This window comes from Hemicordylus capensis, chromosome 2 (genome assembly GCF_027244095.1).
Source record: "Hemicordylus capensis ecotype Gifberg chromosome 2, rHemCap1.1.pri, whole genome shotgun sequence".
NCBI lineage: Eukaryota > Metazoa > Chordata > Lepidosauria > Squamata > Cordylidae > Hemicordylus > Hemicordylus capensis.
The window spans coordinates 142,035,355-142,048,024 of NC_069658.1; the positions used below are offsets into that span (position 1 = coordinate 142,035,355).

Here is a 12,670-nt window from a genome sequence, read left to right on the forward strand (position 1 = left end):
GTCTTCACTTGGCCAGTTAAGCACTTTTGGTACTGATAATAACTTTAGTCAAGGCTGCCCAAAGTTCTTAACTAGGATTTGAAGCTTATTTTAATTCCTGGTTATCAGATTCAACTGGTTAGGGCTATTCATAATTACTCCATTGCACATGAAATTGTTCATATTTAAACATGATAGTGAGGTGGAAGGAATTTGGTCTGGAGGGCTGGGTGAGGCGGGGCTGTTACATCTCTCCCAATTTTTATTTCTTTATTTTTACAAAAGAGCCACAAAATGCTCTTTTTCAGCAAAATGGTGGCCAGAAATGACCTTGGTGGTCATTTCCAGCCACCCAGAAACTGTGGTGAATTTTGAGTATTTTTTTAAACTACATAAAATGCAGTCGGGTCTATATAGCCTGACCATGGATTTGCCAAATTACAGGTGCCGGGCCCATGGATAACAAGGGCCACCTGTATATACCTACCCACTTAGTTAATGTCATTGTGCATCTGATGAAGTAGGCTCTGGCCATAAAAGTTATGCCATAATAAATGTGTGAGTTACCACAAGACTCTTTGTAGTTTTAGTTTTTTCTTGTCTGAAGAATAGCACAAGCTGTTGTTTTCCCTTTAAACGTCTTTAAAGGTCTAAACCTGGGAGAACACCTTCTTCTGCATGATCCCCACTGCACATTAAGGTTATCAAAAGAGGCCATCTCCGGATGCCGCCAGCAAATCTGGCAGCGACTCAGGAGCAGGACTTCTCTGAGTTGCTCCTGGTCTGTGGAATGCACTCCCTATATTATTTATTTATCATATTTTTATACCACCTGTTATTTATATCTCTAGGCAGTGTACAAAATTTAAATTATTTACAGCAAAATTACATTGTCTTTTACTATTACCTATTACTATAACCTATGCTACTTAACTTCAGTCAAGAATAGAGATATGCACATCTATTTGAGTCAATTCAATTTGAGCTCGAACTGGGGTGATTCGAGTGATTTGAACGCAAATCGAATCACCCCTAGAATAAAGGGCCTGATTCAAGTTTGCATCAGATAGACCCTGATTCATGCTCAAATCGATTTGAGCACAATTTTGAATCCTGTTTTGCTTTTTTCCCTTGCTGATTGGTTTTCTGGCACTGGCTACCGATTGTCTCGAGATCTCCTTGCTTCTTGGTTGGCTTGTTATCATTCAAATCAAGGGTTGTCAGGGGCATATGTACCCCCATTGGCTGGGGTGGGGTGGGGAAGCAGGAAGCCAAAGGAGGGGTTTTCAAAATGTATTCAAGGGGTTGCTTGGAGGCAGAGAGCCATTTGTGCCTCAGGAGAAAAGGATAAGAGAGAGACTGCAGCAGCACTGAGAGCAGACACTGGTGGTCTCTCTGCCTGATCCAGTAACTGGAGAGAGAGACAGAGAATGCCTGCTGGACTTACCTGTGTCTCTATATTTTTTCTCCTTTTAATTTGCAGTTGCTTTTATTTTCTTTTTCTGTTTTTTATTTTAAATTGTACCAGCAGCCCCAGTGGCTTTAACTGGGTGCTGCTTGGTGTCTCTTTGGATTTCTTATACTTGCTTGTAGCCAGCCCCCAGGGGCTTTAGTAACTGGGGTGCTGTGCTGATCTCCCCCCATAAATTTTTTTAAAAAAATTGTACAAGCAGCCCCCAGTGGTTTTAACAAGCAGCCCCAATGGCTTTAACTCCCCCTCGCCAAGCCTTTTCTTCTTGCTTGCTTGTAGCCCCAGTGGCTTTAATGACCAGAAGGTTGTGCTTTTTCTTTTTTTCTTTTACAGCCCCAAGCTGCACCTTTGCTGCTGCTGTCTGTGTGCCTGGTGGATTCATTTTTTGTTTCTGTAGGCTAGTGTATTCTTTCTGCTGCCCACCCTACCAAGCTCTCCCTGTATCCTTTTTTTCAGGTTTTTGTTTTTTGTTTTGATGAAGTGGGTGGGTGCCCAGTTAAGGGACTGGTGCCCACCTGCCCTCCAAGCTGCTGAGTGCTTGGTCTAAGAGTGACTCAGAGCAACACCTGGCAGATTCCAGCTGAAGACGCTGGAAGCCCCCAGCAGAAGATGCCAGAAGGTGAAACCTCTCCACTTTGGTCAGGTCATAGAACAGTATTCTTTAAATAGGGCCAAGTTTGGAGGAGGGAGGAATTAGGTACTTGTATGACAGGAGGGGTGGGCTTAGGTTAGAGGGCCACAGTAATCCCCTGCCCTTTGTGTTCTCTTCCCTTAGATTTACCCCATTGTTACTCAGTTGCCTCCAAAAAAGCGTCCCCCATAAAGCCGCTCCTTTATTTGGGGGGGTTATTTTATTTCATTTTTTGCTTCTCTGTGTGCACCACAGTGCTATAGGTAGCATAAATCGACCACCCCCGGCCCCACACCTCCTTAAAAGTGCTTCCTCCTCCCCCACATTAGAGTTAGGGCTTCAATTATTTAAAAACACCCCAAATGTCCAGGAGCGTGCAAGGCAGAGCCAGGAGTGGAGTGGCAGGCAGAGAGAAGGGTGATGCTGTTGGTCATGGAGGGCAATGGTGAGAACACTATTCCCTAAGTTCTCACAATTAAGTAGTTGTGCGTAAGCTCTCCTTTCCAGAGGAGCCTGGTCCTGCAGCACAAGTTCCTGTGGAGGCTGAGGTAGAATCAGCTCAAATCATTCTCTCCATCCTCACCAATCACCGTTGGCAGTGCAACACCCCCCACCCACCCACCCCCACACACATACCCAGCTGAGACTGAAGAGGAGCAAGAACTACTTCTGCTTCCAGGACCTTCTCAGCCCCAGATGAAGGGTAGTGGTGGTGGCGGCCCCCAGAACAAGCCAGCAGCCCCATACCACCACCCAGTACCACTACCTCCAAAATGGTCCTTGACTGATAGCAGCCTAGTGAGGGAACACTTTGAGCTCTGCCATGGTGACCCACACCATGCTGACTGCATCCACAGTGGGACACAGGTCAGTAGGGGTAAGGACACCGAGAGTCGTGGGGATACTTCAGCACCTGTAACCACATCACCCGGGGGTCCATGCTCCTGTTGGCAGCAATAGCAATAGCAATAGCAATAGCACTTACATTTATATACCACTTTATAGCTGAAGCTCTCTAAGCGGTTTACAATGATTTAGCATATTGCCCCCAACATTCTGGGTACTCAATAGGCAATAGGCAGGGTGTGTCTTTGAGTAGTGGGAAGGCACCTGCTCCCATGCAGGAGAAGGTTCCTTTGTGGTGAGAGACACAATGCTTTCCTGTCCCACACGGTGTTGGGGGCAGGAAAGCAAGGGGACAGCTGCTGCTGGTTCTGTGGCCAGCCCCTCCCATGCAGTGAAGCACAGGTGGGCTGAGCTGCAGGTGCTAGACACTGACCACATGGCAGATGAACTGTCAGCAGCCAGGAAGCACCAAGTGGTGGGGGATGCCTGTCCAGGCAGCCAAACATTTGCTGAGGGTTCATGGTCACAGTCAATGCTGCCAACATAGCTAAGGCAGCTAAGCAGGGTCAGTTTGTGTCCATCTGTTGTGTGGTGCACTCTCTGTACCTGATTGTGCGGGATGTGTACCTGATTGTTCTTGGCCATTCTAGGGCTGCAGCCAGGAGAGGTTGGCCTTCAGAAAGATCAGCCACTCCATGTCGGCATCCATGCGTGTGTGATGGGATGTCACTATATCCCTAGCCATGGAGAACACCCGCTCACTCTGGATGCTGGTTGGCGAGCATGAGAGGAACAGTCTGGCAACTGCCTGCCAGACTTGGTGACGGGTGTAGCTATAATTGAGCAAAAGGGTTCAAAGAACATGGGCCCCCAGCTTGTAAGGGCCCTCCAGTTACATCCCTCCCTATTTTCTTCATTATCTTCCTCACTCTGTGGGGGGAGGGCACCAGAGAGACGGATGAACACGGTCCCCCTCTCCCCTAGCTCCACTTACCCTCTCCCTGTCCGCCGCCTCCTCTTTCCCTCCCCTCCTCCTTTGCCTGCACGAGGCTTGGAAAGGCCTCCAAGCATCCCATGGGCAGAGGAAGAGGAGAGGGAAAGCAGAGAGAAGTCAGACAAAATGAGGAAGCGCTTTCCCTCTCCACCTCATTCTCTACCCATGCAATGGTTGGAAGCACTTCCAAGAGGAGAGGAAAGGTGAAGAGAAGGTGGACATGGGGAAGAGACTCTTTCCCTCTCCTCCTCCTGCGCTTCCAAGACTGGCATGGGTGGAGGAGAGGCAAAGAGGGAGAGGAAGGACAAGGCAAGGAGAGGCGGCTGTGGGAAGAAGGGAGGTAGTGAAGGCAGGCAGGCAGGCAGGCAGGCAGCAGAGGCAACAGCAGCAGGAGTGGCCGGGTGGCCAGAGGGAGGAAAGAAGAAGCAAGGTGGCCCCAGAGGAGGGGCAACATGTGTTGTTCGGACACATCTGCCCAATTATAACTCTGCCCCTGGAACTAGGGCTAGTACTCCTTACCTGCTATACATCTATCCATGAATAGGCCATTACAAATATATAATTACCACATGGATTAGAACTTTCAGATACCTCAGATGAACAATATTATCAAAGAAATCAATTCATGCATTCAGCAGCCAGTCACAAACTGTACAGTAATCAAGTTATTTCACCACCCTTAGAAACAGAGTAAGCTAGGAAATATATGCAGATGTTTAAATTTTCACAACTTAGTCCATATGCAAGTTCAGGGTTTGTGATAACTCTGTCGAGACTTGTCCCTGGGTTCTCTGAAGCTTATACATGGAAGACTAAAGGTTTATAAGTTACCTGTTGGTGATTTGTCCCGCAGGAGTGTGTTCTACCTCATATCCTTCTCTTCTCAAAACATCAATCACTGTGTTGTTGCCCATGAAATGACCTAAAACCAAAGAAAAATAAAGCCCCTAATAATATGAATCAATGTACACAAATAAACAATATTCCAAGTAGTCCAGATTAGGTAACAACACAGTACTTACATGAGCCTTTTCTGTTCTGCAATCTGGCATACAATAGACCAAAACAAGCTAGATCGAGTGATAACAGCACTGTGTGCATGTAGTTATTGTGAAATGCTGCTCATAGTGTGGATTACTAGGTACAATGAATCAGGTCAATACACATTACTGTATGCTGAACCATCTTTAAACCTTCACAGTTCAAATCCATTATATATAGCAATGCTTCCATGCTTTGTATTGGGGAATCCCAGGATTCCACCGTGAGAAAAATCTGTAATAATAAACACATTTCCTGGAAGTCAGCATGCCCACCACTCTCAATCTTTCTTTCCAGTCCTCAATCACAGGGGAGTTGCTGGGTGTTGCACTCTCTGCTTTTTATTTGCAGGAAGCTGGAGAGGATTCTTTATCTCCCTCCTGCAGTGGATATGACATGACAGTTTGGAAAGGGTGATTTTGAACTGGAAGAGATTAGAAGGGAAAGGTTATGGTGGCTCTTTTTAGTTACGTCTTTCTGCTTAGACCCAGCCTGTTTTGGGTTAAAAATAAGACAGAGGGGGAAATAACAAAATCTCCCTAACATGTAGTTTGACTCTACAGTGTGCCTTAAATTAAATTAAAATATGCCCTGGAATCTTCTCTGCAGTGCACAAGGGTTCCATGGCAGACATCCAGGGGTTCCTCAAACTGAACTGGAAAGTGTTATCGGGTGGGGGGTGGAAGCAACCAAGATACAGGACCTTTGCTGGCATCCATTTGCTAGCAGGTCTCCCTCCCTCCCTCCCTCCAGCAACAGTAAATCTTGCTTACTACACCCAGGAATAGAGCCAAGTATTTATTGTAGACCTATTTTACTATCTCACTTAATTTCCTCCTTCACCCACAAATCTTCTGTAAAGACAGCTAGCTCCTGAGAGTGTGGGCCTTTGGATGAAGAACTATAGAGAGAGGTATCAACATTAGAGCTATTCTCTTATACTTCAGTGGGAATTGGCACAGTCTCCAGTATCCCACTCTGAATGGTGCTGCGGCTTTTAAAATTGGTGCCACGACTTTAGAAAGCTACAGATGCAAGAAATAAGCCAGGTGCAACTTCTCTCACCTCCATACCCTAGGGCAGTAATACACACTATTTTTCAAGCGGGAGTCACTTTGGCAAAAAACTTTCAGTGCGAGAGCCATTTCCCACTGTGCTGACCTCTGCAAGTGCTGCACTTTTCCTAGTGCCAAGTGAAGTGCAACGGCTTTAAGAGAAATAAAGCCATTTCAAGCCAGCACCATCTTAGAAGGTGCACACAGACTGCTGGGAAGTGTAGCCCATCCCAGCACTTTTATCATATAGCTCCAAGGGGAAAGTGCTGGGAAAGACTACACTTCCCAGTGCTCCAAGCACACCTTCCAAGATGGCTCCAAGCACACCTTCCAAGATGGCACTGGGGCCCAAGAGGGCTCTGTTTTCCTTAAAGAAGTCCCACCAGCACTTGGGGAAAGTATAGCATTGCACAGTGGAGTGGTCTGCCCCTGCGTGGTACTGGGGGAGCTGTGCGCAAAATTTGGCTTTGGCTGAAGCTCTGCACAGGCCTCTCACAATTAGTCAGGGAGCCACACTTAGGGGTCAATGGGAGCCACCAGTGGCTCCCAGGTCTTGCAATGAAGAACAATGTCCTAGGGCATCTTTTGCTGCCCATCCAAGCAATAGCAACCCCTATTCCTGCAACCATTTAAAAAAAAAAAAAAGGAAGGCAGTGCAAGGCTATATGCAGCCCTCTGGAATCAAATCCTACTTACCACTCAATTGAGTTTGACACCCCTGCCTTAAACAGTAAAAAAATTATTGTAGTGGAAACTTTTGTAGAGTCCTCTTCATCAGATGTAGCTGACCAAGTGGCCAGTAGCCCATGAAACTTCAAGTTTCAATAAAATTTGCTTAGGGTGGAAATAGTCATGACAACTGTTATCCCTGCTAACTTGGCAAAGAGGCACCTTTTAATGTGGTGATTCTCTTTATTTAGCAGGGGGAGTGTAACTGGCCCTATCCACCCCCAGCACAGTACCCCTCCAGTGACTGTTGCTGGTTTCTATCTTATGTTTCTTTTTAGATTGTGAGCCCTTTGGGGACAGGGATCCATCTTATCTCATTTATTTATCATTTCTCTGTGTAAACTGCCCTGAGCCATTTTTGGAAGGGTGGTATAGAAATTGAATTAATTAATTAATTAAACAAACTACGAGGCTGCTGCTCAAAGAATGTTAAGTTCCTTCCCTCTTCTCCTATTAGCTAGTTTGCATATTCTTTCTTTCTTTAACACATTTGTATACTGCCCAAAACACAAGTCTCTGGGCGGTAAGGGTTATTATGCATTTGTTTATGTACTTTCTTTAGTTCCCTGTGTGTGTAACAAATCAGTCACAGAGAGCTGGTCTTGTGGTAGCAAGCATGACGTGTCCCCATAGCTAAGCAGGCTCTGCCCTGGTTGCATGTGAATGGGAGACTTGATGTGTGAGCACTGCAAGATATTCCCCTCAGGGGAAGAAGCCGCTCTGGGAAGAGCAGGAGGTTTCAAGTTCTCTCCCTGGCTTCTCCAAGATAGGGCTGAGAGAGATTCCTGCCTGCAACCTTGGAGAAGTCGCTGCCAGTCTGTGAAGACAATACTGAGCTAGATAGACCCATGGTCTGACTCAGTAAATGGCAACTTCCTATGTTTCCTATGATAACTGACAAATCACCTGATGCAATATTATTGAGCTATAATATCATTGACATATCTATATTATTAATTCTCTTAGCCGACCAGGAGGATGCGTGTCAAGCTCTTCGCAGCAGAACTCTCAAAAGATCGCGCGAGAGTTCCGACCACAGTAATGGAGGAGGCGGCAGGCAGCAGTAGAGCCACGCCACCGAGAGCAGCCTGGCAACGGCCACGGTGAGGAGGTGGCAGTGGTGGAAATGGGGGTGATGGCGGCAGCGCGGCCTGGCCTGGAGGCTGGGCCGCCAGGAAGAGGAGGCGGCGGTAGAGCCGCACCGCCTAGAGCAGCCTGGCTAGGCAGGCAGCGGAACTGTGCCCGGCCAGGAAGGAAAGTGCTGCCGGTGGCAGTGGACAAAAAGCTGAAAAGACTGGGGCAGAAGGCGGGAGGGAGGGGGGAACCGCCAGCCCCAAAGAGTGCACGGATGCTCTGTGCAGGTTCAGCTAGTAATATCAATATATGTACTATATTTCTCCCCACTCTGCTCCCAGCAGCCGCCAGTGTAACATGGAGTGGTACAGGCAAAGTGCATGACACAAAGACACCATTTTGATTACTGCACTTGATAGCCGAGAGGAAGAGGAATTCAACATGGAATTATTATTTTAGGTGGCAGTCCCATTTTATTTGCCATGTCCAGCTTTGCCCTTAGTCTTCAAGTAGGCTTGCTATTCCTTTGATTAAGAAACACCTTTCACAGAAATCTGAACTGCCCCTTGAAAAAAGTAAATAATTAAAGGTAGAGGCTTTCTAGTGACAGGAAGCAGGAACTGATCAGGCCCAAGACCAAAGATGTAACAATTGTGGGAAAATGCAGGACTAAACGAGCAAAGTATCTGTGTGCAGTGGGAAATGAAGCTGGCACACACAAAAGCACACATGTGCAAAGGTTTCCTCTCTCCCTACCCCAACTATTCTCAAAATGTGTGCAATGAGTCTCATAGTATTTCTTTCAAACAGTGTACCACTACTTGACAGACCATACGTCCAATGCATTACAGCCTCTTGTGGCAACCCATCTCCCCCTCACCTCCCGGATTAGACAACACCACTAAACTGGGGCAAGGACCTTCTCTTTGTACTGCAGAGTGTTTGCCTCCTTTCTCCAGGCCTTGTGAAGATGTGATGAGTTAATACTTTGCTTCTGTTCTCCAAACACAGGCACAGCCTGGGCCCTCCAGCAGTCAGAGAGCTACTTCTGTGTAAGAGATCTGTCCACCCACTTTAAACCTTTTTTTTTTTTTAAAGAAAGGAGCCATAAACAACAAATGGGTGAGAGGATTCACCCTCCCAAAGCATAAGATCAAACAGTCTTGCTTGATGGGAGGCTCTGCCCACAGAAGCCTGATAGGAGTGTAGGCCTCTTTCACCTGTTTTCTATTTTGGCCTAACACACTTGAATGCCCCCAAAGAGAAAATGCCTGGGCCCTTGTCCCATCAATAAGAACCCCCCTCCTCCTCCTTTTGTACTCTGCTCTCCATTATCCCCATACCACAAGGTGAAGTGATGCATTTGAGAGGTCAATTTACTCTGGCAGGGGGTGGGCAGCCATGAATCTCTATTCTTCTGTTTTCAAACCTCAAAAAAGGGGGGTGGACTTCTTGTGTGTATCAGCTCTTCCTGACACACTACTAAAGGGTAAAGAAGATCCGAGCTTTAAATCCAAACTGAAAGAACCACTGCTTTAACAAACAAGCTGTTGGTGTCCCACCCTTCTTTTCCTTCAAATGTCTGACTGATAGTTATTTTATTTATCAAATGTGTAGACCGCCCCCAAACTTCCTTCTGGGCAATTTACAGCAACATAAAAACAAATTACAAATGAAAACCTTAACACTATTTAACGACAGTCAAGTTGGGTGAAAAAAATGAGTCTTTAGGGCCTTTAAAAAGTTGTCAGAGATGGGGAGGCTCTTATTTCAGCAGGGAGCACATTCCACAGTCTCAGGACAGCAACAGAGACGTCCTTGTGTAGCAACCAAGCGAGCTGGTGGCAACTACAGACAAACCTCTCCTAATGATCTCAATGGGCAGTGGAGCTCATGGTGATGACAACATCATCTTAAATACCCAGGGCCTAAGATATTTAGGGCTTTAAAGGTTATAATCAGCACCTTGTATTTTGCCCAGAAACCTATTGGGAGCCAGTATAGCTCTTTTAGCATAGGAGTAATATGGTCTCTCCAAGATGACCCAGAAACCAACCTGACTGCCACATTCTGTACCAGCTGCAGTTCTAGATTATGTACAAGGCAGCCCCACATAGAGCGCCTTGCAGTAGTCAAGTCTGGAGCTTACCAGCATATGTACCACTGTTCTAAGGTCATTTATCTCAAGAAATGGATGCAGATGGCATATCAACCAAAGTTGATAGAAAGTACCTCTTCCTACTGCCTCAACCTGGGACAATAGAGAGAGGTTTGGATCCAGAAACACCCCCAGACTATATACCCTTCTGGGGGAAGTATGATCCCATCCAGAACCGGCAAATCAAAATTGTCTCCCAAGTTCTGACCCTGCACAATAAGTACCTCCATCTTATCTGAATTCAGTCTCAGTTTGTTATCCCTCCTCCAGCCCATCACTGCCTCCAGGCAGGCACTTAGGGAGGTTTTGGCTTCCGTTGGGATTGAGTTGATTATGTTGACATGACATTTGTGTGTCATCAGCATACTGATAACACCCTGCACCAAATCTCCTGGCGGTTTCATGAAGATGCTAAAGAGCATTGGAGGCAGTATGGAGCCCTGAGGGAGCATTGCCTCCCACCCGCAACCCCCTCAGACACTCCAGAAGGATACTATGGTTAATACTATTGAAAGCTGCCGAGAAATACAAAAGGATCAACAGAGTCACACTCCCTCTGTCAATTCCCAATTGGAGATCATCCATCAGGCTGGCCAAGGCAGTCTACACCTCATAGACCACACAAAAGCCATTTTGAAATGGGTCTAGATAATCAGTTTCCTCCATGACTGCCTGGAGGCCTATAGTTGCTTAACTCTGAGGGATCCAATGCAGGCTTCTTCAGAAGAGGTCTAATGATTGCTTCTTTAAGGCAAGGAAGCATCCTGCTCTCCCTCAGAGAAGCATTTATATCTACCAAACTCTCTACAACAACCCCTGTCAGATAGTATAAACCATGTCGGCACAAGGGTCAAGAGAACAGGTGGTAGGCCACACAATCCCAAACACCTTGTCCATATCCTCAGGAGTCACAAATTCAAATTGATCCAGCCTAACCACATAAGAGGAGTTTCTGGACACTTCCACATCAGAAACTGCAGTAATTGTGGGGTGTCTAAACCTACCTAAATACAAGAGGTTTTATTTTAAAAAAAAAGAACTCATTTAGAATGTCACAGCGGGTAATTGATGGTTCCAAGTTCTGAAGAGCCCCTGGTGGCGCAGTGGTAAAACTGCCGCCCTGTAACCAGAAGGTTACAAGTTCGATCCTGACCAAGGGGCTCAAGGTTGACTCAGCCTTCCATCCTTCCAAGGTTGGTAAAATGAGTACCCAGAATGTTGGGGGGCAATATGCTAAATCATTGTAAACCGCTTAGAGAGCTTCCAGCTATAGAGCGGTATATAAATGTAAGTGCTATTGCTATTGCTATTCAAGGAAGGAGGGTCACATACTAGCCCTCTTAAAACCCTGAACTCCTCCACTGGATGTGAACTTGCAGTTGCAATACAGGCAGAAAAGAAACGGTTGTTTGCCACACATATTGCCCAAGCATAGCTCTGCAAATGCGCTCCATGTTGAAATCTGCCAGATTTGAATAGAGTCTTTTCCACTTGCACTCTAGTCTACCTTGCTGCTTCAGCTCCCGTAGTTCTTGCATATACCAAGGGGCCCATTTTGAAGCAGCTCAGAGAGGATGCTTAGGAGCAATCATGTCTCTTGTCCTGGTGAATTTGCTGTTCCAATTCTCCACCTGGGCATCAACAGGATCACAGGCAGAGGCAACACTAAATCCTTCCAAGGCTTCTTGGGATCCTATTGGATCCAATAACCTTCTTGGGTGAACCATCCTTATGCCACTCACCCCTGTGGAGGTGGGATGTGTTTATAAGTCCAACCTTAACCAGATGGTGGTCCTTCCATAACAATGGGGAAAACACAGGAGTACCCACCCACGGAACACCACCCTGATCAGAGTAAAAGACCAGATCAAGCATGTGACCAGCTATGTGCATTAGTCTCAAGATCACTTGGGATAGGCCCATCATCGTCATGGCCATTATGAATTTCTGATCTACCCCAGACAAATTGATCCCCAAATGAACTTTGAAGTCCCCCACCAGTACAAGCCTGGGCAACTCCAATGCCAAACCCAAGACCAGGTCTGCCAGCTCAGTTAGGGACTCCACTGGGCAGTGGGGTGATTGGTACACCAACAGAAGTCCAAGTCTATCCCTGGTCCCCAAACTCAAGTACATACATTCAATATGGTCACTTTTTGACAGGAATCCTGGTAAGAGAGGTTATTCTTACAGACCACAGCCACTCCAGCTCCCTGCTCACATCCCCTCACCTGCTCCTCAACAGAATACCCTGGAGGAAGAAGCTAGGACCAGACTGGGGCACCAGCTTCCTCCAACCAAGTCTCTGCGATACATATATGAAAGGTTTGGCCCCTTCATCCATATTCCAATAACCTTCTTGGATGATTTCTGATTTATTCTGGACCGACCTGGCATTACAAAGTGAGGGTCTGTGGGTTGTTGGCACTGCTCCCCAAGGTCAAAATGCTGGCAGGACAGCCAGAAGGGGAAACAGCAATTATATTTCCGATTTCCCTTCTCCTTTAATGGCCTGCTGACTTGCCAATGTTACTTCTTCTGCTCTCCATCATGAGAATAGCCACCCCATAATCAGTGCATATGCCCTCATCTCCTTGTCTCCAGACAAGCCTGATATGTACCTATAAACCTGCCAATGGATTAATTTCCAAAGCCTTCATTTTGATTTCCCATTCACTCATATGATGTAAAA

General features: G+C 46.5%; 1 protein-coding gene across 2 annotated transcripts in view; it reads right to left on the reverse strand.

Moving 5' to 3' along the window:
- Positions 1-12,670, reverse strand: part of TRABD2A (TraB domain containing 2A) — a 105,864-nt gene that overhangs the window by 12,009 nt on the left and 81,185 nt on the right. For both annotated transcript variants that reach the window (XM_053289042.1, XM_053289043.1), the window contains exon 5: positions 4,753-4,843. In XM_053289042.1, coding sequence (XP_053145017.1) covers positions 4,753-4,843 — 91 coding nt within the window. The remainder of the gene's footprint in view (positions 1-4,752; positions 4,844-12,670) is intronic.